The sequence below is a fragment of the Monopterus albus genome, unplaced genomic scaffold (genome assembly GCF_001952655.1).
Source record: "Monopterus albus unplaced genomic scaffold, M_albus_1.0 scaffold38.1, whole genome shotgun sequence".
NCBI lineage: Eukaryota > Metazoa > Chordata > Actinopteri > Synbranchiformes > Synbranchidae > Monopterus > Monopterus albus.
The window spans coordinates 4560797-4588080 of record NW_018127918.1 but is presented as its reverse complement, the minus strand read 5'-3'; the positions used below and the strand labels follow the sequence as shown (position 1 = coordinate 4588080).

The 27284-nt window shown below is 41.7% G+C and overlaps 1 protein-coding gene across 6 annotated transcripts in view; it reads left to right on the top strand.

Annotated features, from left to right (window-relative positions):
• Positions 1-2262: 2262 nt before the first annotated feature.
• Positions 2263-27284, top strand: part of LOC109959263 (T-lymphoma invasion and metastasis-inducing protein 1-like) — a 54812-nt gene continuing 29790 nt past the window's right edge. For all 6 annotated transcript variants that reach the window (XM_020598488.1, XM_020598487.1, XM_020598491.1 and 3 more), the window contains exons 1-8: positions 2263-2450; positions 19145-19245; positions 21064-21737; positions 22399-22685; positions 23554-23826; positions 23933-24164; positions 25434-25606; positions 26191-26415. In XM_020598488.1, coding sequence (XP_020454144.1) covers positions 21071-21737; positions 22399-22685; positions 23554-23826; positions 23933-24164; positions 25434-25606; positions 26191-26415 — 1857 coding nt within the window. In that variant the 5' untranslated portion in view covers positions 2263-2450; positions 19145-19245; positions 21064-21070. The remainder of the gene's footprint in view (positions 2451-19144; positions 19246-21063; positions 21738-22398; positions 22686-23553; positions 23827-23932; positions 24165-25433; positions 25607-26190; positions 26416-27284) is intronic.

The following is a 27284-nucleotide window of genomic DNA, read 5'->3' as shown; positions in this document are numbered from 1 at the left end:
ATGGATTTTGACATTCATTTACTTCTTGCTGTTTTAGCTGCTGATTGCACAGCCAACAACAACCAATGTTGATATTACAAGAGCAGCATACCAAATGATGAGTGTAGACAAAGCAAAACAAACAAACAAAAAGATGCCCCAGACATCCTGATGTTTCTCCAGCCCTCTCGTCTTACACAACATCTGCCACCTGCTGTTGTTACTCGTGCATCCTCTGTATCCTGCTTGTCCCAACAAGCCGCTACAGCCATCACTCTGTGTTGTCTTTAACACTACTAACCAATTCTTCACCACCCCTTGAATAATTGCATTATAGTTCAATAATGCTGTATTTGGGTATGGCTGTGGGAACTGGTGGTCTGAGTCGCTGTTCATTCTTTTGGATTGGCTATTTCCTGTTTCAGCTGGCTCTCAGAAGGACACAACCTTCTCCAGCTATATTAGATAACACAGAGAAGACAGAAAAGAAAGGAGAACGAGATGTGATGAGTAGACAGCCACTAGGGGAATGTCAGACAGTGGGCATATGTGCTCTACATGAAAGAGATGTAAAACACAAGAAGCAGTGCAGTTGTTGGAGTTGTGCTGAAATGTCATCCCATGCTTGGGGTTGAAAAGCTGTAAATGTGTGCGTGTTGTGCATGCGCCAGTGTGCATGTATGTTAGCAATTTTGTGCTTATGGCTGTCTTTTCTCTCATCCCCGTGGAGGCTGTGTCAGGTACATTAGTTGGGTAGATCTGTTACCTTCCCTGCTCTTTGTTTCAGCATGTTTGCCTAAACATTCAGGTCTCCTCAACTCCACAGTGCAGCAGGGATCATCAGGCTATTATGTAATCATCCCTGTTGTTCTCATAAATTACCATGCCCTCAACATCAAGATAAACATTTAGGTAAATGATCAGATGATTCTGAGAAATGTGGGAATTGTTTTGTAGGATGATAAAGGCATACACTAATTTAGAACCAGCCCAGGAGTCAGGTGAGAGAAAGACTTAGTTGTTGCCAGTTTAACACATTTCAATAAATTATAGGACAATATGACTGTGCCAGTCTTGTGATATGCACACATACTTGCTTATGCTGGTCACGAAGGCAGATAGCTATGGTAGTGACAATATGAATCTGTGAATTTAGACATGCTTTTGGCACATTTTGTCAAAAGAAAATGTGACAAACCTAACCTGGGAACAGTGAAGTAGTGAATTATGCTGCAAGAGTGGTTTGACTAGAGTTTGTGGACTACAGCAGCTGTCAGTGAAAGAGTGGACTACCTCTCAGAGCTGCATTTCAAGCCTACAGGCCCTGTTACTAAAAGTGTGTGTGTGGGGGGGGACAACAACCACTCATGGGTTCAGTCTTTTAACACTTCTGTTACAAAAAAGTCTGTTGGGTTTTAACAGTGAAGACTTATAAAGTACAAGAAGGATGGGGTGGAAAAAACAAGATGAGTGAAGCAGCTGAAGAACGCGAGCTACAGCAGCACTTGTGGAAGGTTTCCAAGAAATAAATAGATTCTACTTGTACTCTACTGCTCATCTTTTTCACCTTTCTACTAAAAGCACATCTTTATTCTGGTGTATTCATTCTTACAAATGATACATTTAGCTGGTATTTCCTATCTGCTGTATAACTCTTTGATTGTGTTGGCTTGTAGGAATATATATATATATATATATATATCTTGCAGGCAGGTATGCTTGTAATCACCTTTATTTGGCTAAGTATGTTACACACAAGGAATTTGGTTCCGGTAGAGAACTGAGGTAGCCATCTGCTGCGCCATCTCACACCGATGGCTCTAACCATTGGGGGTAACTTGGGGGTTCAGTGTCTTGCCCAAGGACACTTTGACATGTGGACTTGAGGCACCGTGATTTGAACTTGCAACCCTCTGGTTGGGAGACGACTGCTCTACCCACTGAACCCCAGTCGTCCCGTGTTTGACTTTCTATCCTTATACTGTATGATTGTGCATGCCTGTGCTTGTCTACTGTATCTGTGTCTTTGTTTTTGTGTGAACCAGCAATTAAAAAATGGACTAGGACATTTAAAGGCTCTGAGGCACAGACCCAGCACACATGCTGGCAGTCAACTGCCAAGCCGGGGGAGGTGAAATTGGAGAGACAGGGAATGGAGAAAAGGAGGAGGGCCCTGTGAGTGCCTGTGAGAGAGAACGGGAAAACCAGGGAAAAGAGGGCGGGCTCAGACTCAGGCAGCGTGTACACACCCTCTCCTCAGCCTTCAGTCTGGTCTAGGCATGAACAGAGGCAGCATGTGTGAGTGTGTGCTCTATGTGTGTGTACAGAGTGAAAGCTGCGCTGGAGTCAAGACATCTCACTGATGCAAGGATTCCCCTGTTTGCTCTTAGAGAGGACGTGTGCTGACTGTTTTAACCACCACAGGAAATTAACTGCTACACACAGAGGAAACTCTGGGAGCTTAAGTGAAGGTAAAGAGATACATTTCTTGTTTTGAGGATATGTTTGGAGCTCTGTGAGTGGCAGAGAGGGAGAGACAGAGCTGATTTCATGTCGTGTTTAGATGATCTGTGGACCATGTGGATGAATGTTAATGTTTTAGAAACACTAAAGGTTATGAAGTTATGATGAAAAGTCCAAATTTGTGCATCTGGTTACTTCTAGGAGTACAAGCTTTTTGTTGTTCATGGTCTACAGTAAGTGTGTTTGTATAACTATCTTGTAGGATGGCACACTTTATTACCAAATGTGTCTCCTTGTGAATCTTCTCTCCTTTGCTGGTACAGTAATCTGCCATTTGGTAGTGGCTCTTCTTTGGTCTCTCCTGCTGTCTCTCTCCCACTCTCTCTCTCCCACACATGCACATACAGTCATATATAAATACACAAAGCGCAAAAAAGCTTTGTACACATATCATGCAGATAGCCACCCTGCATAGTTTTATCAATCATTAACAATCTCACTGCCTAGTTTCCTACTAGCGGTAATTTCATGATAACAGAATACCCTAGCAGCCCTGTGGACTTGCAAATGCTGGGATGCATGCTGTGGCAGTGTGTTTGATCGTGTGCTTTAAGAAGTGTTACTTTAGTTAAAGTGGGATTACTCTCTGGATCAAAAACCCCTGGTCCTTATAGTGATTATGACTTATCAAATGTTTGCTTGTGACAGGTGTTAGAGAATTGGAAAAGCACAGATCAGTCCTCAAAATTTGTGGTTATGCCATTGAAGATGCACAGTATCAAATAAAGAAAGAAGGATTATATATTGATCTAATAGACTTTAGTCTATCTATATTCATTCCATTCTTCTGGACAGAGAGCTCTGATGTTATTTCTGTTGGAGCCACTCTCCCAGTTTAGGAGTCACAGTTGGCCAGTACCTTCCTGTCTGTCTGGATCTGAATGTCCCACAGGATCTTAGCCCTGTTGTTCGCCACGACCTTCTGAGGAGTCTCCCATCTGGACTTTGGCTTAGCCCATAGTCAGCACAGATGTTTCTGTACACAATGCCAGCCACTTGGCTGTGCCGTTCAGTGTGTGCTGTTGCTGCCTGCATTTTTCACCCTGCCACTTTGTGTTGTACTATCTCTGAGGCCTCCTCATGCAGTATGCACCTGGGATCCTGCCTGGTTTGCTCAACCCCTGCTTCGATTCATCTGGTAGTTAATTCCTGTTCTTGTGTTGCTATGATCAGTGCCTCGGTGTTGTATGATAGGCCTCTTCCAGCCACTGGTAGGATTTCCCAGTTTGAGCCACCTCAGTTACCATAGCTGTCAGTGGTATATCCCATGCAGGGCCTTATCCTGCCATGGCACTTCCTCTGGTTGGTCTTCGGTCCCTGCCTGTTGCCAGCCACTTGGCTGTGCCGTTCAGTGTGTGCTGTTGCTGCCTGCATTTTTCACCCTGCCACTTTGTGTTGTACTATCTCTGAGGCCTCCTCATGCAGTATGCACCTGGGATCCTGCCTGGTTTGCTCAACCCCTGCTTCGATTCATCTGGTAGTTAATTCCTGTTCTTGTGTTGCTATGATCAGTGCCTCGGTGTTGTATGATAGGCCTCTTCCAGCCACTGGTAGGATTTCCCAGTTTGAGCCACCTCAGTTACCATAGCTGTCAGTGGTATATCCCATGCAGGGCCTTATCCTGCCATGGCACTTCCTCTGGTTGGTCTTCGGTCCCTGCCTGTTGCTGTCTCAGATATTCTCTCAGCAGCTCATCTCTGGGCACCATTTTGCTGATGTACTCCTGGATGCTCTGGGTTTCAGATACTCACCAGGCCCCATCCACCCTCTTTCTGGCTGGTGTACAATCTCTGGGTGTTGGACTTCTGGTGGAAGCCTCTGAGCCTCCATGCCGTCCGTTGGCCAGCTCACTATGCCAGCAGGGTATCTGATGACTGGCAGGGTGTATGTGTTGATGGCTTGGATCTTGTTCCTCTCATTGAACTGGCTTTTCAGGACCCGTCTTATCCTTTGATGGAACTTAGATATTGCTGTCTTTCTTACCTCCTCATTATGGTTTCCATGTGAGTGTGGGATACCAAAGTAATTGTAGGTGGTCTGTATGTCTGCTATGTGGCCCCCTGGATGTGTATGTGATTTGATGCATGTGGATATACATGAGTTAAATGATTTATAAAAAAAAAAAAAAAAAAGAACACTACACCGAGTATATTAGAGGTTTTTTTCCCTATTTGACCTACATATTTAGGGTAACTTCAAGAAAAAGACAAAGCTGTATTGCTGTATTGTGCGGAAATATAGAGGAGAAGAGAAGACAGCCAAAGAGCAGGTCAAGGAGCACAAGGTCTCTGGTGTCCTTTCTTTTCCTGTTACGGTTTAGTCCCCCTCACCAGGAGGGTGAGAGAGAACTGGGGTTGGACTCAAGATGGCTGACCCAGGTGCTAGTACAAAAATGGTGGTTTAATGGAATAAAAACAACAAAATGACAACAAAACAGGGTCCATAATACATACAATGCAATCCACAGCACAGGGACTGTCAGCGTGGAAGAGCACGTATTTCTGTGTTGCTAACCGCATAATTACGTGATAAGGTCAAGCCAAAACGCACAGAGACTGTCAGCGTAGCATCTTACACGCGTCTAAAAATATGCGGGTCAAACACAACATTTGTCACTTACATAGGGTAAGTATTGTCCATTATATATCGCAATGGTCTGGCCACGATGGGGTGTCTGCCAGAGGTATAAATAAGGAAGCCAACAAATCACCGGAATACGCCTCAGGTGTGCGCACCGACCCACGAGTCACTAATTACCCGATGCGACACAGCTGAAGCGTTGATCCCGCAAAAAGGGAGAGAGGAGAGGGAAAAGAAAGAGAGGCAGGTCGGGCCGAGCGGACCTGACACTTCCCTCACATTCATGATTTCTTATTGAGAGAGATGCAGTTTGGACTATTAAGAAAAGAAAGTAGAGATTGTATAATAAATCATTTGTATTTTGCGGGTTATCTTCAAGAGTGTGTTAAAAGTCCAGTAAGTCAGTGGGTGGTAATTTTCTGATATAACTCGTAGCCACTAGTGGGACTAGCGGAACTAGATAAGTAGGGATAATGGTTGGTCTGCTGAGCTATATAGCATTTTAATGAAACTGCCTATCAAGCCAGTGGGGTTGGCCATGCCAGCTTAGCTTAAGCAGATATGATGTAGATGTAAGGCTTGGTCAAGCTGCTGAGTATTTACTCTTTACTCGGGTGAGGGTCACAGTTAAAAGCAGCTTAGTATATGAGGTCAGTTTAAAGGTGCTGTTGGTTAGGACTAGAGAATGACGTCATCTGACACGGGCCCAGCAGATTTATGATGGCGCGGCCTGATAGCCAGTGATCAAAATATCATTTAATATGAATACTGAGCATCAATGCTCACCCACATTTTGGCACATTTATAGTATTGGCAACTAACTTTACAGCTCATCATAGCATTTACAGTGTATGACTTAATAATAGTCCATCTTTTTGCCTGCATTACAAAAAGAAAAAGTTGATACTTGTGATTTACTCCAGTAAAATAACTTTTACAACACCCTGATAAGGTCTAAAAATAAGTTAATAAAAAGTCATGACACATTTTTGATGACATAATAAATGCTACCCATTCTTGTTGTCAGACTTTAGAACGATGCCCATTCTCTTCTATTTTCAAGCTTCCTCTTTCTTGTTGTCTTTCCTTCACGTTATATTTCCTTGTAAAATCCAATGCTTCACTTGCCGCCACAAGGAAGTTGAATATTAGCAGGGAGTTTTGAGGAAGTGATCCATGAAAGGATTTATAGTGGCAGATAAAAACATGTGCGTGTGTGTCTACGTGTGCACACTTCTTTCAAAATTTTCAAAGACTTTATAGAAGCCCAGGGCTGTGGAGAAAGCTATTATCTCATACATTGTGAGACACTGCTCATCCAAGTTTATGTGTGTCTGATTACTACATGCACATGTGTGTTTTCAGGACAAATATGCGAGTGTGGATCCACACAACCATGTGCGCTGTCTGCGAACAGTAACCTAATATAGTATGTGAGTGCAGTGGGGGGATGGGGCTCTGTTAAGTGAGCTCTGTGGGTGTGTGTGTTTGTGTAAGAATGTGTATATACCGACCTAGATTGATACTCTGCTGTCATGCTAAGTCAGCTCACCTATGGTACAGATATATGTAGGTAGACCCATCCCTTTCCTTTTGAACACACACCTAGTCTCACATAAATACTGTACACACCCAAGCACTTGTTTTTTGTTGTTTTGTTTTAGTTTTTTATAGGAGGTCATTAAAATCCTTAAATTCATGGTCCTAACCATACCCATGGCCACTACATAACTAACCCCTATTCTTATCTTAACCAAAAACCAAAATTTAAACCAGAAGTTTTATAGGTTACCAAAATTGGATGTGAGCTATCCTAATGTAAACAGACTATTGTCAATAGAATATAATTAATGCAAGTACATTCATATACAGGACACAGTAAACACAGTGAATACACTGGGAGATACTCTGCAACGTCAGTGCAAGTCCTGATCTGATCTGTAAAGCTCATAAGAAGTTCTGTGCATTAAATAATACATTATACATGTAGAAATAATAATAATAATAAGCAGCAACAGAAACAGCATGTAACTCAAGCTTACTGCAGATGCTCACATCTTTATTCACTACAGTGAATAAGACTCTTCTGACCTTGTGGCAGAGCAGACGACCACCCTCTCTTTGTGATTCCAGTTACAGTACATAAGATGCAGTTTGATGATAAAGTGGTTGGTGTGATAACGGGATGATGCAATTAACATGAAAGGGATGATCTCTCTCTCTCTCTCTCTTTCTTTTATCCTTGTCCCCCAGACTTTCTCATTTTCTAACCATTGCTTTGCTAACCCCTCATCCCTCACTGAAAAAAGGGAAACACCGGGTCTTTGGATTTACACAAATTATGCTAGTATATGCAATGCAATTCATTCATATTTCCTCTGTTAACATAATTCAAACAAGTTGACCCCAGAAGAAAATTATGTTGGTTTTACACATTATCATTGTGTGGGACCGATGTACACATTACAATCAAGTAAATCCAACAAATCTTTTTTTTCAGTGTATATTCTGCTGTTGAGCAACTATGGAGCTTATGCAGCCCCGAGTGTCTGTCTCTCAACATGCAGTCAAGCTGTTTAAATGTTTGTGTTTGACTTAAAGACTGATATCTAAAATAAATAGGAAAATTTGATTTCACTATCACAAGGACAGTCTAAATAATACCCAGTTGGTAGGAACTACTCCTCTTTCCACTTGTCATGGTCATATGCAAACTATGGCTCTGTAAATATTCAAGCCACTCAGAATCAGAATAAGAGAAAGATTTAGTCTGTCTCATGGTAACAGCGGATTTCATATACAGCTGCTGGTAGGAGGGATGTAAACAACAACCAAGATGGCATGTACAGGTTCCCTGTATGTATGTAGTAGGGGTGTAGGGATGTAGTCTCACTGTTAACAGTTGCTACTGAAATGTCCCTTCACAGTATAGACTCCATTTGTGACCCAGGTGGCACTATTTGTTGTTAATAAATGTGACAATTTAGCCCTTATAGATTAACCTTATATCTCCTTTTCATTCTTCGTTGTCTGGATCCATATCAGTCTGGATTTTACTTGATATGGGATCAGAAAGGAAATAAGTGGTATTGCACATAACTACTGTGTGTGTTCTCTTCTCTGTCTTTGCTCTGAGTGTGCAAGTGTTCCTGTCTCTCACTCTCCCAGTTCTCTGCTGTTGTCACTTGCAGACCAGTAGCAGAGTGACAGGTATTTGTTGAAGTGTGTTTTTGAAAAACGCGCGCACACACACACACACACACACACACACACACACACACACACACACAACTGACAGCTAAGGGTGGGGAGACACTGAAATGTTTTTCCTCTGCTCTGGTTTCACTAAGTGTCTATTTGAGTTGTCGGTTCTGTCATGTTTGCATTCAGTAGTAGGGGGAATCCCTTTACTGTGGAGAGTGTAGATGACAGAGTGAGGCAATGGCTCCTAAACTGAGGTTACAAATGCAGATAAAACTAGTAGATGGAAACACACTTACTGTCTCATTTTAATGGGTCATAGGTTGGAGTAAGGATTTGGAGAATGCACCTGGTGGTTTACACACAGTATATAATATATGCATACCTGTGTGTGAGTGCATTTATGTGCCTGTATTGACTGGTCTTGGGCTTCAACATGAACTTAGTATGAGAAAATGTGAGTTGTGCAAGACAAGAAAGGCAGAATAAGTAATCAGCAGCATTATGTCACACTGACGTGTTGTGCGACCGTTTGTAATGTCGCTCATCAGGTTGAGCAGGAGTCCTTAGCTGGGGTGTGTGTAGCATCAGGTGGAAGACAGTTTTTGTCAACATCAACCCCCTGATGAGAAGATGAAGATAAAAAAAAAAAGCTGGTGGAGCAGAAGGGGGTGCTTCTAATTTGAAGGGGTCGAGATGGGGCAGGGGTGTCTGGGAGCTGACATGAGCTGGCTTGTGGTCTCATTCATTTCCTCCCTTTTGTCTGCTCTGTGTCTGCTATTGAAGTGGGAGTTTCTTCCTTCCTTCCTTTGCCCCCCCCACTTACCCTCTTTATGTCTCTTGCACCATCATCCCTCCTTCCTTCCTCTCTTGGTGTGACAGCATTGCAATCCCTGTCATGTCTGCCCATTATCCCTGATCAGTGTTGCGTTCCAGCCCACACATCAGCTCTGGTTGCTGACTGATGATGTGTGTGTATACATGCATCTACATCTTATTTGGTATAGTCAGATCAGTCAGTTTTATGGGGTGCCCTTAATACAGAACAATCCACAAACAATGTATGCAGTGCAACCGATATGATATTTGTCATTCTGGAAAAGTACAGTTTGAAAAGGTGGTGCAGGCTGAGATAATATGGAAGGTAAATGTAAACCAGCTTTTAGACTGGGAGCTGGTATAAAAGACTTCAGAGTGAGAGAGCGGAGATACATTTGTGTGTGAAGTGCAGAGCAAGGATTTAAGGGAGGAATTAGTGTGGGAGTGCAAAGAGTGTCTTCAAAGATTATGTTTATGTTATGTTTGAGCTGAAGAGATTTGGCCTTCCTGGGATCTCCTTTTTATTTCTACCTGAACTCTTTACACCCCTTATTTTGTGAGTGTGCGTTTGTGTACTTTGAGTGTGTTTTTCTGTCTGTTTATGGCCACATGAGTGTGTATTTAAAAGTAAAGAGAACAGGCCATTTGGCCATTGTGTCTTCTCATCTTTCCCTTCAACTGCTGACCCGGCCAGTGACTCAGTGCTCGTCACATAGTCACACTTCATGTTCCTGCTTGTTGACCTGGAAGCGATGCAGTGGGATTGTACAAGGTGGTCTCAAAAGCCTGTGTAAGTGCATTTGTAAGTGTGTGCATGTGACAGGGATGAAGGTGCATGGCAAGAGATGCTGGGGTTCTTTATTTTTTTGGATTCACTTTCTTCAAAGACAAAGGTCCTTCAGTGAGTGCTCTATAAGGTTTTGTATTAGACTGTGTGTTTTTGGTATTGTCCTGCAGTGTATTAGCTTTTAGGCACACGTGTGTGTGTGTGTGTATTCAGATTGCCTTTGTCCTCTCCCCCCAGGCCTGCACTCAGATGTCAGTGAGTCGTGTGGGCTTATACAGGTCGCTAATGCAGGGGAGGTTCTATTTACTGTAGCCATCAGAGCCCGAATAATAACTCAGCTCCACACAACAGCCCCACTCTATGGAGATGGACCCACTGACCTAGATCCAAACCTGTCCACTGAAGAGAAGCCACATTGCTGACATGCTGTTGACATCCTGTTGTTTCAGTGTGTTTGTCACAAGACATTCTTAAAACACTGGCTGAAATCCCACAAGATAGTAATGTGTGAAGATTCTAATTCAGTGTGGTCAGGGATGTAATGATGGTTTACTGTACCAACCCTTAAAACCTTTGCAGTGACTGGTGTTTACACTCACTGGTCTAATTTTTTATGATGCAGAATGAGTAATCCCTACCAAAATAAGTGGCAGAAGATGCAAGTTTTAGGAAGAAACAGTTTTTAAAAAAGGGGAATTTAAGGTTTTCTTTCTTTAGCTTATGTTGATCACAGCCTCAATATTGTATGTTTATTTGATATAACACAGAGTTAGTTTCACTCTAGAACTAAGCCCAGTTCCTTTGTTGGAAACTGACCTACAGGTATTGTGTGATAAGATTACTGAAGCAGTTAGTTATCATTGAAATGTGCATAGCACTGATGCAACTTTCTGGGTGTTGGTCCTTTTGAATTCTCTGAACCTGTCACAGCTCAGGATGTTTCTGTGTGTGTGAGATGCAAAGCTGGTTGGGTAGTTTCTTCTTAGCAGACATGCTGTTTGACTTAGGCTGGAAGTTTACTATAAATGTAAAGCAGTTTGAATTACAGGCATCTGCTACATATTTCAAAGTTGTAGGGTTTTGCTATGTTTTTTTTGCCTTGCCCATTAGAAAACTCCCTCCTTACAGAGTATCAAAGGTTTGGGTGACACAGGAGTATAGTGTATTGTTTCAGTGGTCTGTGTATTCTGTTGAGAGACAGAAACACCACAGCGAGCTGCTGTTTATCTGCCACATTCTTGCTGAACATTTACCTCCATCCCTCACTACAGTGCATTGTCTCCTGTCTCTTTCTACTTTGTATGCAAGCACTGCTGTTGACTCAGGTGCAGAGATGCACTAAAATAACTTCCCTTTCCATCTTGAACCCCCAGTCCAAGTCCCCAGTCCTCTTGTTCTTTGCCCATTCCTCTGCCACTATCTTCTTTCTTCTTACTGTATCTGCCTCCTCATGCCAAGTTTACTGTATACTGTTATGGTTTATTTGCCCCTTGTTCTCTAACCTCTTCCCCTTAATCTTTCATTCCCTTTCTTCTTCTCTGCCTCCTTCTCCTAAGGTACCCTCCCAGATTTTTTCTCTCTCTTTACCTATCGCTGTGCGGTCATGTTTGAGGTTCTCTCTTGCTCCCTGGTAATTATTAGGGTAGTATTACAAAGGTCGTTCAGAGCATCAGTAGTTTTCTTAATAAAGTGGTAACAGTTCTGCTCTGTGGTTTATTAACTGCCTTTGCATTACTCTAAAAATGTGACTAAAATCAGAGTAAGTTAGGGAATGAACCTGAACTGTGAGTGAACCCTTTTATCCTAACAGTAAACCTGGATAATCATAGTAATCACATTATTACAGTGAAACTATAATTCTACAAATATACAGCATGAATCACAATAAAAAAAACAATTTCTTTTTATGGCCACTCATTTTTGTTTATTACCATACACATAGTTTTGTACAACAACAGCTTTTCATATATTGACCATCTGGTCACACCTACACATACAGTATCTCTCTCCAGATAGTCTTATTCCTGTCATATTGTTAGTGACAACACATCTGCTCTACTTTGAACTGACACAACATCTATCTTCATCAGCTGCTCAGGACCTATCAACACCACTCCACCTCTTTACCTCTCACATCCCCTTCCACCTCATCATTTGTCTGTCTACCTGTGGCCCACTTCTCGATTCCACCAGCTCCCCACTGCTCTAACAACCTCTCATCCCCCTTTCAACACCATCATCTTTTTTTCCAGACCCTATTGCCACTCTCATCCCACCCCACCCCCCAACCTCCCACCTCAATCAACCTACCTTTGCCTGAAACCCTCTTATCCCCCTCTCTCACTCGCTCATCCAACCTGTTATTTTGCTATGCCTCTTCAGGCTGCAAAGGCAGGAATAGGAAGCATTACCCACCAATTTGGCTTCATTCACACCTGTCTACATTTCTCTGAGGGTGTCTGTGTCTGAATTTCTGCCGATGGTTGGGTTTTACCGACATGGATTTCTGAAGACGATGAAAATTGGCCCTATGTTGTCCCTTAGCAGGATGGAATGGAAACACTGAAACAGATTTCAGCACTAAGACACTACATTCATCTTTAAAGCTTACATTAGTAAACAATAGGCCCACTTAAACATCAGCCCACTGTGTGAAACTAATAGTTCAGTTAGGGGGGAAAAAGCTATAAAATAAAATAAGATAATAGGGAATTCCCTTTGCAAGATGCTTTCCAAGATGATACAGTAAGCTGTAGTACTACTTAGTAATTTAATGCTTAACAGCTCCTTACAGGAGTGTGTCCTATCTCATTTCATTTCTTGAAACAGCACAGGATTCCAGTGTGTGCAAAAGTTCAACAGTCATAAAATTGACAAAGACTATATTTACATTACAGGCCTGAATGGTCAATTATATTTTTAGATGGTTTACATGCAGGTTTGTAACATGCATTCAGTTCTGATTTGAACACCACTAATAACCTTAACATGTGTAGATTTAACTGAAATGTGAGCCACAACATTCAAGCATAACAACCATAATGACATTTGTGAGACAGTCAATTCATAAACACGGATGATATACAATGCCTGTGCTAGCATACGTTTCTCCATAAATGTCCAACACATTTTACATTTTCTCATTTCTCCAATGACCCCCGTGGCTGCTGTTGTTCTCATCCATGTGTATTTTTACCAGACTATAAGGTGCCAATGCTGGATTGTGACAGCAGGTAATATGTGCATGTGCAGAGAACTGACATGAAAAAAAAGAACACACATGAATTCTGACCTGATCCTTCTGACAGCAGTTGCATAGCTTGAGACTGGATTTGAATCAGATCTAGGATCACGTATGCAAATGGTCCAGGACTTATATGAAAAAATATGATTTGTTCACCAACTGAACACAGCCTAAGTGGTAAACAGACTTTAGAAGAAACACAGCAGACTGAGAAAAAGTCAGAAGTGTGTTGAATTAACTGATAAATTAGAGTTAGCTTGGCTGTCTTTTTGTCTTCCTCATTGTTCTAGTTCATACCTTTTCACTGATTCACTGCCAAGGGAATCTCTATAATGCAGTATAGTGATATTCTCCTTAATGTTATTTCCCAGCCACACCTCCCGCAGGCTGTGTCTTGCCCTGCGGGGTTTCTACGGTTACCAGCTGAATCCAGCGCACAGTCAACTTCTTGTCCCACTCCTCCTGGATAATTAATACGACGCTTCTTCAACTGCCTCTCACAGACAGTATTTATAATTGCGACACAATATTCTGATGACTTGTTTGTGCAATTACTATTCACTATCATTCATCAGGACAAATGAGTGAACAGTGATTGAGGAATGGAAAATGGAGGAATTGATTTATTATCATTTAACAAAACTAATGATGGATTCATCCAGCAGCAGCTACAGAGTGGCGTGTCAAATGCTACACACACTCACTGGGTCTCACGGGCCTCTCGTTCAGTGGAGGACTAGAAGGATTTTTCCATAAAATATGTTAATCCCAGAGTGCACCATGTTGCAGAGACAGTCCCCTGAAATCTGAGTTAAGGAGCATAGAGTGTAAGCTCCTAGAAGGATGGGAGAGCGTATTTAATGAGGTTAGTGACACTTGAGCAGTAAAGGGGAGTGAATGGGCTGATGCCCTCTATCCTTTTTTACATGTCCCCCTTATACTGCACTGACCCAAAATCTAAAAGCTTTTATGCGGCAATTTGCAGATGATATTCTGCACTATATTACAATGTCTTTCTCCTTGTTTTTAAGTGGTTCTTTTAGTGTTTAAAAATTTGTCAATCTTGCTTATTACACACTCTCGTCCTTGACAAAAACTGACAAAGATTAGTAGTGAATTAGCTTTACTACTACAGTCAACACAATCCTAAATGTTCTCCATTTCTCCGTTAGGAGATGACAAGGGGGAACCATAATCAATGAATAACAATCAACTTGTTTCCTCCCACTCCACTTTGTTCTGCCATTCTTATGCTTTACCCTTCTCTGTGGCCTTCAAATGAAAGCTCTTTTCAGGAACAAATTATAATTTGCCTCTAACCAGTTACAAGAAATTAATGTTTGATTTAAGCACCAGCTGAGGTTCATGCTTGCAGGCGTGCTGTTTGTGTACGTGCATATGTGTGTTTAAGCTGCAAGAAGAGGGAGGTGGCGTGTGTCTTGTCAGATCCTAAAAGGGTGAATTGGAAGCTAATCTCCCTCTTCCAAGGAATTCTACCAGTGACATCTCAGACAATCCTGTCTCAGAGGGATTGTAGGAGTGCAGTGGAGTGTACACTTTCATCTCTACAATAGGATTTTTTCCAAGAATATCTGACCATTATCTCAGCAGTGGATAGACATAGTTCCTCCTCAAATGTGAACAATGCACACACACACCCACGTGCACTAACGGATAAGTCCTTTATCCTTACCTTTCAAAGCAGGACAATCCAGTCAAGGTACACATGCATGCATGTTTACAGGCGTGTTTTTGCAAAATTGGTGAGCATGGAGGCACCCTGACAAACTGTCTCTGAGATTTCTGTCTGTTTTGACTTGCTTAGGATGATGTTTGCCCCATTCAAAAATTCCTTTAAACACCCCCAGAGACAGTGTTTGCCTGTCTGGGTGGTGACTTCATTCCCTGCCTTACAGGAGGGGGTATGGTATGTTAAATGTGTGGGAAAAGGCCTAAGGGAAGGGTGAGTCCAGCCACGGCACCATGTGGTTTGAGGCTTGATGGGGGGGTGGTCATGGTTTGAGAGTGCAGAGATAGGTCAAAGAGGTCAGTCAAGCTCAGAGCTTCTTTGGTTACAGAAGTGTCTAGACTGGTCACTACTGTTGCTGCTACCTTCATTGTCTCTTTTTGAGAATGCCTGTAATTTGTGGTACACAGTGACTGTAGTCTACATGCTAATGACACAATGCCAGGAATCTCAGTATCCTTAACTAATAGGTGGGAATGACACTTTCATTCCACAATGAAATCCACAGTACACTGAAATGCCTCACCTCTATCTTTTAAGCACTTTTTAACCTTTTTAAATGTGCCTCTGTTTTTGTGCACAACCCTGAAAAAGACATATCAACAATAAAATGGTTGTTATTCTGGAATGGTAAGGGTTACACTAATGGCCTTAGTGTCATTGGAAAGTTAAATGAGGAAATAATTAGTTTTATTTATGGATAGGTTTCTGTACTTTATTTGCTCTATTTAGAAAAACAGCTGTACAGCAGGAAATGTATTGTTTATAATGACAACAATTATAGACATTCCAGCAGCCAGGAGTGTGAAATATAATATGGCATTGGTGATTAATGATGTAAACGCAAGTACATTTATTATGTTTTTTTAATTGAGGGAGGATGAAAGACATTTAATAATGGTGGTTAGTGATTTCATAATCTGAGGTCGATGTCTAATTGCGACAGCCACTCTGGCCTAGACTACAACAGGCATAAAAAACCCAGCGAGATGAGTCTTGTTTGCGTTCATTCACATTTCATTGTTATACAGCAGCACACATCCATGTCATATGTGGTTTCAGCCTGGAGACCTGAGTTGTGTGTCACTTAAGGCGGAGCTGTGAGACAGGTGCTGAGATGAAAAGACTGGAGAGGGGAAGTAGGGTGTGCCTGCTCCATGGCTGTTCTGACAGGCCTTTGGAATTTTTTTCAAAAAGTGTGAGAATGTGTATGCGTCAGAAAACCTGTTCACATTTCTCTTGGGATTCTGCAGGTGTGTGTGAGTGGAAACATGTCTTCCTCTATACCATTGTGTTCAAGTGTATGCCACATAGATAGATAGATAGTTCTATCTATCTATCTATCTATCTATCTATCTATCTGTTATCTGAGGTGTACAGTGTGAGAAATATGACAATATTTCTAATGCAACTGTGGCAACTGTATGGTCATTTTTGAAAGATGTACTTTGTTTGCTGCTGTTGCAGTATATTGTGTTATACTGGCAGATGTTTCTGTTATTTTGTCCATCCTATTTTTATCAGTGAGGCTAGGCCAAATAACAACAGCACAAACAGTTCAATCAACAATTCACTGAAACAATTTCAACCAAAACTGAACATTATCACTTTCATAAAGGAGGATTTATTGCAGGACTGTTAGACTTGATTAGTTTTCACTTGGTTTACCAAATAAACCGCCAAGTGAGTGTACGTTTGGCAGCTCCAGTACAGAGTTAAATGGCACATCCAGTCCCAGAATGAGGCTCAGCTCCTGTCTGTCCCTGTCTGGTTATCCTCAGCCAGAGGTTTGCACTGTCTGCTTAGCAAATAGCACCTCTGCTATTTAAACAATACTCTTAGTGATACAATTAGTAAATACAAATCAAATAAAGAGTCTAAAACGAAGCAAAAGGACTTGATTATTTTTTTGTTTTGTTTTTAGCAGGACTTTTAACTAGTATCCAATTTTAGTTTCTTCAACATCATTCTTTGTCCCTTCTCTCTCTGTGTGTGTGTGTGTGTGATCGTCTGTTAGCAGGCACGTCTGCATGGTAATGATGCTTTGGCTGCTGTTTCTCAGACCATTGTGTTAATACACTCTCTCGCTGTGTTAATATATTGTGAGAATGAGAACGAGATTGAGAGACTGAGAAAAAGAGAGTGAATAATTATCTCTCCCCTTTTGTCTCTGCTCCCTCAATTAAGCCCGAAGAGAGGCAGCCGGAGCACATCTACTTATCCATTTCAAGCTCAGCAACAATAGCACCCCCCAATTTCTTTCTATCTCTCCTTTTTTCTTGTTTTCAGTCTTCATTTCTTCATCCTTCCCCCTTTTTCTCATTTTTCCACATGAAAATTCTATTGTAGCACAGTACCCCGATTTGTTTTTTCTTCCTGCCATCCTCTGTCTGTACCAACCTCTGTGCTCCTCATGTATTTTGCCTCCAGCCTTGCCTCACCTCTCAGGCCCACATGGGTTTTACAGGGAGCTCACCCCCCTCTCCTAGTTATCCAGCTCTTCCTCCAGTGCCCTGCTGCAGGGCACAGGGAGAGGAAAAACAGAAACTAAACATTTTAGACTGTACACTGCCAGAGGAAAGACAGTGGTTTGATTTTCTCTGTGTTGTCAGACAGGATTGTTTTGTTTGTTTGCCCCCCACAGTCCCGTCTATCTGTGTGTGTGTGTGTGTGTGTGTGTGTGTGTGTGTTTCACTTCCAGTGCACTGAACAAAATCATGAACTACTGTGTAAAGCTTGGCAGAAGCAATATCCAGTTAATGTATCCAAGAATTTGCAGTACTTAACAACCTATTTGTTGTGCAGGTTTAATTATTGACAAATTCATTAATTATTGATAAATTCATCTTATCTGTTTTTTGGAGGTAGGGAAGGGAAGGTGAAAAGGAAAAGAAAAAGAGGATATACAGTATATCAAGGTCAAGTTTAGCTTATGTAACTGCTTCCCACAGCTGGGGTGAAATGTGCTGCAGTGGCAAAGTTTAAATATATAAACACAGATACTAGCATGTCAAAGCTCACCAGGGAAACAAAACACTGGGTGCGTTTTCCATGCATTTTCTTAGCAGCTACCTTCATGTCCTTCTTGTACTACTGTACAGTACTTCTCCTTTTCTGAACTCTCATTTCTGTGTCTTTTCTCAAAACTGAAATAGTTGATTTGTCATATTTCTGCCCCAAGGAATAAACAAATTGTCAGTGCTATCTGGATATGGTTAATAATACAAACAAAAGCTGTAAAGTTTAGTGAAAGTAACATTACACTTATGAGCCCTGTATCCCTGAGGGAACAAATGCTTTATTTGCATTCAGAATAGCAAAGAAATGGCTTCTTAAAATTATTCACCAGATATATAAGATCGAAACAGACCCTTGCAGACTGACATCTGTTTTGCAAGTGATAAATGCTGTTTTCAGTTTTAAAAAATCTTCTCTTACTTTATTTCCCTGCTTATCCACATATCAGAACAAACAAAATCTGAAAGTAGTATCTGCAATACTGAAGGCATCAGGTGACCGTTAGGGGCCTCGGGTCAGCTGAGAGCGATTATCAGTGATATCTGCCACGTTCTACATACAAACCAAATGTTCATCTGGCTGTGAACTGAAAATATGTGTAAATACGTAAGTGTAAGTAAGCACATCTTGATTTGCGTGCTTTCATGGTGCACTCTAAGCAGCTCAGAGCTCAGAGAGAAAATTAGGTTACTCTGGCAAGAACTGGGTCTTAAGCTGAACATCCATTATTTTCATCATCTGTCATTTTCTAGAAATGTGTGTATGTGTACTTGCACTTTTGTCTGCCTGGAAACCAGGGGTGTTTTCCCAAAATTTCTGTGCACAAGCCTATACACGCTTTAGATTGCCAGTGAGTTTCATGATGATGTTTGGGAGTCTTTTGATTTAATTTTGGCTTGGACAGTACCCCCATGCTTTGGTTCTGATGGCCTGTGGTTTTGAATGTGGTGCAATATGTGTACATTTTATTGTGTATTTATTGTTTGTCTGCTTTTGTTGCTTCAGTGCAACTCCAGTGTCATTTATTCCCTTTCGTTCATCATACTATCTCTGATCCTCTAGCCTCTCTTTCTAATGTACTTTACAGCTTTTAACATTTCTTCTCCTGCATTATGTAACATACCTGCCATAGTTTTGGAGGTACCTGCCTCTTCCCATCTCCTCCTGTGTGTGCATTTGGTACATCAGGTCACTTTGAAGCTGTGAGAAGTCCACTGAAATGTTCCTCTCTATTCTTGTTCCTCAGTGCAAACTGAGCATCTGAGGATGTGTGGAGGATCATGCAGTCTGTGAAAGATGACTCCAAGCTGATATGGGGATGCTTGTGATGAGGCTACTAAACCGCAGGTAACCACAGCTTTTACACCTTAGTAGCTCAGCACTGCACAACTCTCCATGAGTAACCTTATTTTGTTTTGAATTGCAAAATCTTACCATCTTATTTCAGTAGTTTTACTTGTTTCAGCCCTTTTTTTGGAAGGCTGTGATTCTAAGTACAAGATTAAACTACTTGTTAAAACAAATTTTGTCTCATTGAAAGAGATTTTTGTCAGTCTCTTTCTGCAGCCTGAGCCCACACTCAGAACCTGATGGTGTGGGTTTGATGATGTGTGACTCAGAGTACCAACAGATCTGACAGGAGTTGACTCAGCAGCTCCATGTGCTTATGTAACAGAGAGCGTGAGGTGAAGCGGGATGCTGAGATAACTTTATGATCACCAGAACACAGATAAAAACTGATCTCTTTGATCCAACTGCTCTGGGAGTATGGGAAAAGCATAATTTTAACACAGCCGAGGAAGAGGAGTGCTGAATGTACAGGATCAAAAGTACAAAGGCATAAATATTTAAAAGCTTAAAGTTGCATAACCTAAATTATAATGTATCATTTAAAAGTAAGAGAAAAGACATATTTGGCATTTAAAGTCTTAAAAGTATTTGTAATCACAAAAAAGTGAGTGAGATTTTGATGTATTATGAATACTTAAATGGCAAAAAGCCTTTGGGAAATGCTAGCTGTGATTTTGCTGTTCACTTCATCATCCTTGTGCTTCCACATGTGAGCGTTCTAAGCAAAGTCCAAAACGTTCATCTCAGTCGAGGTGGAAATGCCTTTGCCAGTTGTTGGCCATCTGCCTGACAGCTCAACTCTACAGAAACTCAAAGACATCATACATTTGTCCTAGTACCTATAGCCAATGGGCCATCAAAGGTTATGCACTCATCCAGTGGAGTGATAAACTTGGTTTCCAGCAGTAAATGTGAATAATTAAACAACCCCTGTCTGTCAGATCATGATTTGAATTTCAAAGCAGAAATCTCAGTAACACCTGATTAAACTTTTCTTACTTACTTGTTCACACTGCAGATGAGTGTCGTAAAAATGTTCACAATGTTATTTGGATGGAAAGACTTGTAAGCAGATTACACATTAATTTATATCCAAATAAATAAAAGAAACAAACTAACTAACTTACTTAAATTAGCTCAAGTTGAACAGCAGTCCTGCCCCTTTCAGTTGGGAATTCTGACAAAAGACATCTATTACAAATAGCTGAGGAAAGACTGAGCTTGGAAAGTGGTTGAAAACAGTGCCAGCGTCTGAGTTTCGGCACACATAGTAAAACAACATTTCTTTAAACATTTGACTTTGCTGAATGTGACATGTTAATTCCATAAACAGTTCCCCCTTCTAACAAAGCCAACTTTAAATGAGATTGCAGTAAATATTTGATCAAAGGCTAAGAATCTGACCAAACATCTGGTGCTAACTCTCTGTATTTGAAAGACCAGTCAATGCCACAGACACAAGTTCTAGTCTCAAGTAATACGTTTTGGTACCTCCTGCAACTAAAAATGACAATGCAAATGTAGTTTTGTTTTTCCTCTCATTTCAAGTCTGAACTCTTGGTCACTCTCAGAAGATGCTGTGTATTCTATTAGTTTCCAGAAACTCCCCAAAGCCACTGCCAACATAATAAGTAAATTAAATCAGTGAGTTAAAAAAAGGCATTTAATTAATACAGATGTTATATACAAGTCACAGATGTGGCACTTACCAATAAGTAATAATACATCTCTTATGTCACTACTTTCTAAAATTATGTTAACTGAGGGATAATGGGAATATTTATGTTTCACTGAAACCTCTTCCTTAATTTACAGTTGAATCATGGGAAACGTGGAGAGTCAAAATGGGGACAGTGGTTTCTATGGTGATGTAATGGGACATTTCTCCCGTAAGCACATGTCCCGCTCACTCCGTCTCTCCAGCAAGCGGCCAGTCACTCATCGCTCCAGGCACTCTTCTTCAGTGAAACAGGAACACAGAAACTCTGAAACCTCAACTCGCTCATCCAGCACTCCCAGCATCCCACAATCCTTAGCAGAGAGTGGATTGGAGCCTTTTAACTCAACAGATGCATTCGGGAAGTTTGACATCGACCACCCCCACTGGACACGACATGTAGTTATGACAATGAGGCCAGAGTCCTATCAGCAAGATGATGACCCTTTGGCCACACCAACTCCTGAAACCTCAGAGGGGGACACTGTTGCTCAGGATGGAGGAGAGGACTCCATGGGGGAGGGGGAGGGGGAGGGAGATGTTGCTGGAGGTGAACGGTGCCTCCAGCGAATGATTGAGGGGCCACGTGAGGGAGGGAGTTTTAAAAAGAAGCGATCAAAGTCAGCAGACATGTGGAGGGAAGACAGCCTGGAGTTCTCTCTGTCTCTTTGCTCTGACCTGAGCCAAGAGCATCTGACCAGCACTGAGGAGATGAGAGCTGGAGTAGAAGAGGAGGAACAGAAGCAGTTCAGACTCCCCAGAGGCACCACAGGTGAGGATGGTAAACATACACTCACACAAAAGCATTTTGGATGAACACATACCAGTGTATGTGTGCAGGCGCGTTAGCTGGATTTGAGTCACATTACAGGTGATGAGTGGGTGAGTGAGGTGGGGAGGATTGCACAGTTACTGAGTAGGGACAATTATTTCAGAAAGTCTACTGACTGAAAGTTAGCTGCCATCCTTTCGTTGTAGTTGTTCAGTTGATCACAGGATTGTTAGCTGAAATGGGACTGTGCAGGAGCTGCTGGAGTTCAGCATGACAGCAGATGGTGGCTGGTAGCTTAACTGCTCAAGGTCTACGCCTTGCCCCAGGTGGTCTGGCTTGCTCAGAAAAATTGAATAATGCATTGGCTTCCTGCACATCACAGTACACACATTTTTGTTTTTATTCCTCCTGGAATCCTTACATTGACTTGCATTAATTCCCTGGAGACTTACCCTAACCATAACCATAATCACTACTTGCCCAACCCTCACCCTTCTTCCAACCTTAAACTGAGTCATCACTTTTGGTCCACACATGGAGAAGGTTAATTTACATGCCAAATCTGGCAAAGTAATCAGAATATAACTGACTACAATCAGAATAGGCTAACCTCACCTTGGTACACACATTGGCCTGTTATAACCACCTGTGTATGTTCCAGGCTCAGCTGAAAGGGCATCATCACTGGACCATCTGTGCAGCCAGCGGAGCCCTGGCCTCAGGGGGCAAAGGAGTCGCTACACTAAAAAACGAAAAGAAGCTGAGAGCAATGGAGATAGAGCAAGGGAGGAGGGATTGATGTCTCCAGAGGAGGAGGATGGTGGTGGCTATGGAGCATTTACTCTGCCCTGCCGACGGTCCCATTGCCTGTCTGAGGGCTTGAAAGGACTCGGCCTCTCAGTTACACCATGCGCCGCTTTCCAGGGACGGCGCGCACAAACTACTCAGGTTAGAAAAATTCATGAATTTATGTAGAAGTATGCAAAGCAGATGAAACTGTACTGAAGTTAAAAGTCTTCTTTCTCTGTTTTGCTCTGGTATTCTGTCTCATCTGTCTCCTTCCTTAAACATGCATCCCTAATCATACAGTAGAATGATAGAGCACTTTGTTTACCAGTAGTTCACAGACATGACAGAGGACACCAGTCACCCCAGAAATTAACATTTCCCGTGTGTGTATACCCTGCAGTTTGGTGTGTGTATGTTATATGTAGATGTGCATTATATATTTGTGCAGTGAGGAATGGGATTACAGGGAGTCAGATAGAAAGTTGCTGTGGGTGTCACTGTACTTGTACAGTGCTGGTCTGGTTTCTTAAAGTATATCATTTACACTTCATTCTCTAACCACACACACATCACCCTGATGTCTATAAATAAACACATAGTGGCATTTGGTGTACAATTTAGAAGCTTTTCTTGCAATCTTACAAATGCAAATTCACTCAAAGGATAAAAGAGAAAGAAATGTCACTTCAATGTTGACAACATAGTAAAACAAACAAACAAACAAAACTGAGGCAGACTCGGAATGGTGCTGGAAAAGTGTGAAAGCACGGAGAACCCCTCATAGCGAATAGTTTTCTACACTAATGCACCCACCCACATACATAAACACAAAAACACAAACCCAGAAACTCCTTGTGTGAGAGAAATGACCTTGTGTTCACACAATTTTCACTCTACATTGTTATGTTTATATGTGTGGATTGTAGTTTCAACATTTTGTCTGTATAGTATTGTATCACCCCATTGTTTGTTTGTATATTCCATTAATAAATCAGTTCTGTTTCTACCCTGTATTTTTGGCTAACAGGATATCTCTGGAGTTTTGGGTGAAGGAAGCGAGTATAGTGACAGTGGTATTGATGGTGTCGCTGCTGAGATGGATGGCGATGGAGAGCTGCTGTCACGGCGCTGTAAGGCCATGTCGGCCTCTTTCTCCATGTACTCAGCTACTGAGAGCAGTGTTTTCAATGGCAGTGACAGCGGGAGCAGCAGTGCAGGAGGACCAGAAGGAAGAGGTGGTGAAGAAGGCAGGGGAGGAGTGTATGAGAACTTCCGGAAGGAGCTGGACAATCAAGCCTGGGTTAGTTACTTTTTGTATGTGTATGTGCATTTCCTTGAATTACAGGCATGTGTGACAGATTCTTCATGCTTCTGATCTCTCCATCCCTTTATCACTCTTTTGTCAGACGCATCGGGGTCGGGACTGCACGGAGGAGGTGGGCTCTGCTGTGAGTGATGAGCAGAGTAGCGGCACAATCAGTAGTGTGTATCCTTCAGACGCTCTGATTGGCTATGCACAAGGTACAGTCAGGAAAGCAGGGGCTCTGGCTGTGAAGAACTTCTTGGTCCATAAGAAAAACAAGAAGGTGGAAACAGCAACAAGACGGAAGTGGAAACACTACTGGGTTTCTCTGAAAGGTGTTGCATACACTCACACTTTTATGTTTTTTCCCCCTAACTTTTATTTAGTGGTTTACAAAGTTTTCAACACGCCACAACCTAAAACATATTGAACAGTCCCAAAGACTCCCAAATTATCATTCCACCTTCCACCAGCCCATCATCCCCTTACCCTCCCATCTCTCGGGAAAGACATGTACACAAAGAAAAAGGGAGGTTGAGGAGTAAAAAAAGAGCACACAAGAAAAGAAAGGAAAAGGAGGGGAGAAACCAAACATTACTACAATGAATGACTGAGGATGGCTGTGATTTATATTGACCCTCTTATATATAAGGTATCAGTAACAGAGATTGTTGATGATTTATTAAAAAGGGTATCCAATTTTATCAAATGTTTTCTGGGAGCCTTTTAGGAAGTATCTTATTTTCTCCAGCTCAGTGCAGTCCAAAACCTCTTTAATCCACTCCTGATATTTGTTTTGGCTTTAATTTGTATTTGATCGTTTTCAAATAAGAGTGACAGGAATTGTTGGCAGAAGGCTGCAGGTCTCCATCTAGCTTCTACACTTGGACTTTGTGGTTACCTGGTGTGCACCTTTAACCCTGATGCCATCATGGGCTCTCAGTTGAGCACAGTCACTACAAATCCACCAATGAATGTTTTTAATTATTTACCCATAATTATTAATTGATCCAAGTATCAGCAAAAAAGACTACACCTTTTATTTTAAATAAAATCATACAACATCACACTGAGATACCCTTCTTAACATAACCCAAACCTGTTTAATCACTCTCTCCTCTTAGACTGTGATCACACCAGCCCCTGCCCTTGGTTTTCAGCTCCGTTGTCCTCTCTTACCCTCTTCTGTGTAGCATCACATTTCTTTTTTTTGGCCTCATCACAATTTAATTTTATGGTGGCGTCCATGTCTAATCCAATCTCATCCTCCTGAAATGCATAAGATAAAGCATCTGCAGCTGCATTCTTGCCTGCTGCCTCTCCTTAGATCTATCCACCTAAAATAAATACATCTGACAGTAGTATTCCTCCTGACCTCATGTTACATGTTAGCATCACTATCTAACAATGTAGGCCAAAGCTGTGTTATAGTACTGCTAAATACCAATGTTAAATAAATGATAAATGGTAAATACACTTTTTTTCACTCTAGATTTGGATAACAATGTAATGCAGTGCTCTAAAAATTTCAATAAAATAATGTAACAGGCTAAATATAATGTGACATTGGTAAAAAAATGATCCCCATTTGTCTTTTCTTCAAGGATGCACCCTTTTCCTGTATGAGTCAGATGGTCGTTCAGTTATCGACCATAACAGCGTTCCCAAACATGCGCTGTGGGTAGAGAACAGCATTGTCCAGGCCGTACCTGAACATCCCAAGAAAGATTTTGTCTTCTGTCTCAGCAACTCAGTGGGAGATGCCTTCCTCTTCCAGGTGGGAGAGACACTGGAATTTGAAACCTCCATGTGACATAACACTTACTGTATGTTCCTTTCAAAGCAGAGGTCAATGACAAGTATTTTACTCAAGCAACCAGTTAAAGCTGAAAGAATAGTAATATTTTATTGTCAAAAATATAATGTGGGCCCACACTTTATTTCACAGACTATCAAAAGTGTATGTGCCTGTTTGTGTGTGTGTCACACAAGTACATGACATTTAGCCATGTGTGGGAGATAAGCCAGCCCTGAGTCCATGTGTTTGTTTAATGTCTGACATGTTTAAAGGCCACACTGTCATACTGTGACAGTGATCCACCACGGCAACCATTGTGTAATATTAAAATGCGTCATTTATATTCACGGCAGCTGTCCACAGTGACATTTGCTAAGCAAAAGGGAAGATAAGTAATAGAGTAATGATGAGATTACAGTGACCACCCTCTGTCAGAGGCTAACAGTCAGACTAATGTCAATTACTTTAGCTGTCAATGTCTTAATTTTGTTTTGCTTTCTTATGTTCTTCAGTTGTTCAAGGATGTTACCAAATTTTTTTTTCCTTTTTTCCTCTGCTGCCAGACATCAGGCCAGACAGAACTGGAGAACTGGATCACTGCGATCCATTCTGCATGTGCCTCTGCTCTTGCTCGGCAGCACCACAGGGAGGACACGGTGCGACTGCTGCGAAGTGAGATCCACAAGCTGGAGCAGAAGATCGACATGGATGAGAAGATGAAGAAGATGGGAGAGATGCAACTGTCCACTGTCACTGATGCCAAGAAGAGGAAAACCATATTGGACCAGGTATGGAGGCGAGTGAGCAGTGGTGTTGAAGGATGGAAGATGGAAAATGGGGAACTGAGTTGTATGTCAAGATCCAATGAAAACAGTCAATTTGATTAAAGTTGCACCTAAAATAATTGTACATACAAAATTATAGAGGAATGCCTAACAGATACAAGAGGAAGCCTTGGAGATCCTTTATTCCTTTATTTATATCCTTTATTTATTTATTTATTTGTTTATTGGGGGTGACTGTGGTTCAGTGGGTAGAGCAGTCGTCGCCCAACCAGAGGGTTGGGGGTTCGAATCTCAGTGCCTGCAGTCCACGTGTCCTTTGCCAAGACACTGAACCCCCAAGTTGCCCCTGATGTTCAGAGTCATCAGTTGAGTTGGCGCCACAGATGGTTCCCTCGGTTCTGTACTGGAAATAAATTCTTTGTGTGTAACATACTTGGCCAAATAAAGATGATTGTTCTTCAAGTTTTTTAACTTTATGGCCATCAGAATCAGAAAAGCCGATGCTGATTTGCACTGGTTTTGTAATCTCATGTGTTTCATGTGTTGAGCACCCTACTGAGTGTCTTCCACCTGAATTGATATATGCACATCAGTGAACCTTTGAACTGCACCAAGGCTTTCAATAAATCATATTTACTGCATGGCGTAATCCATACAAAATGTTCTTAAGGAGTGCTTCCAATGACAGATGTTTTCAAATACCCTGACTGGTGTTCATTTATGAACACATGCATGCGCAACAGAACGCAGAATATTCACAGCACATGTTCAAACACATGCAGCACACACAGGTGCAACTGAAATCTGCTGCTAATGCTTCCATATTTAATTGCTGTTTTGAAACAAGTCACAGCCAATATTTCCAAGCTGTT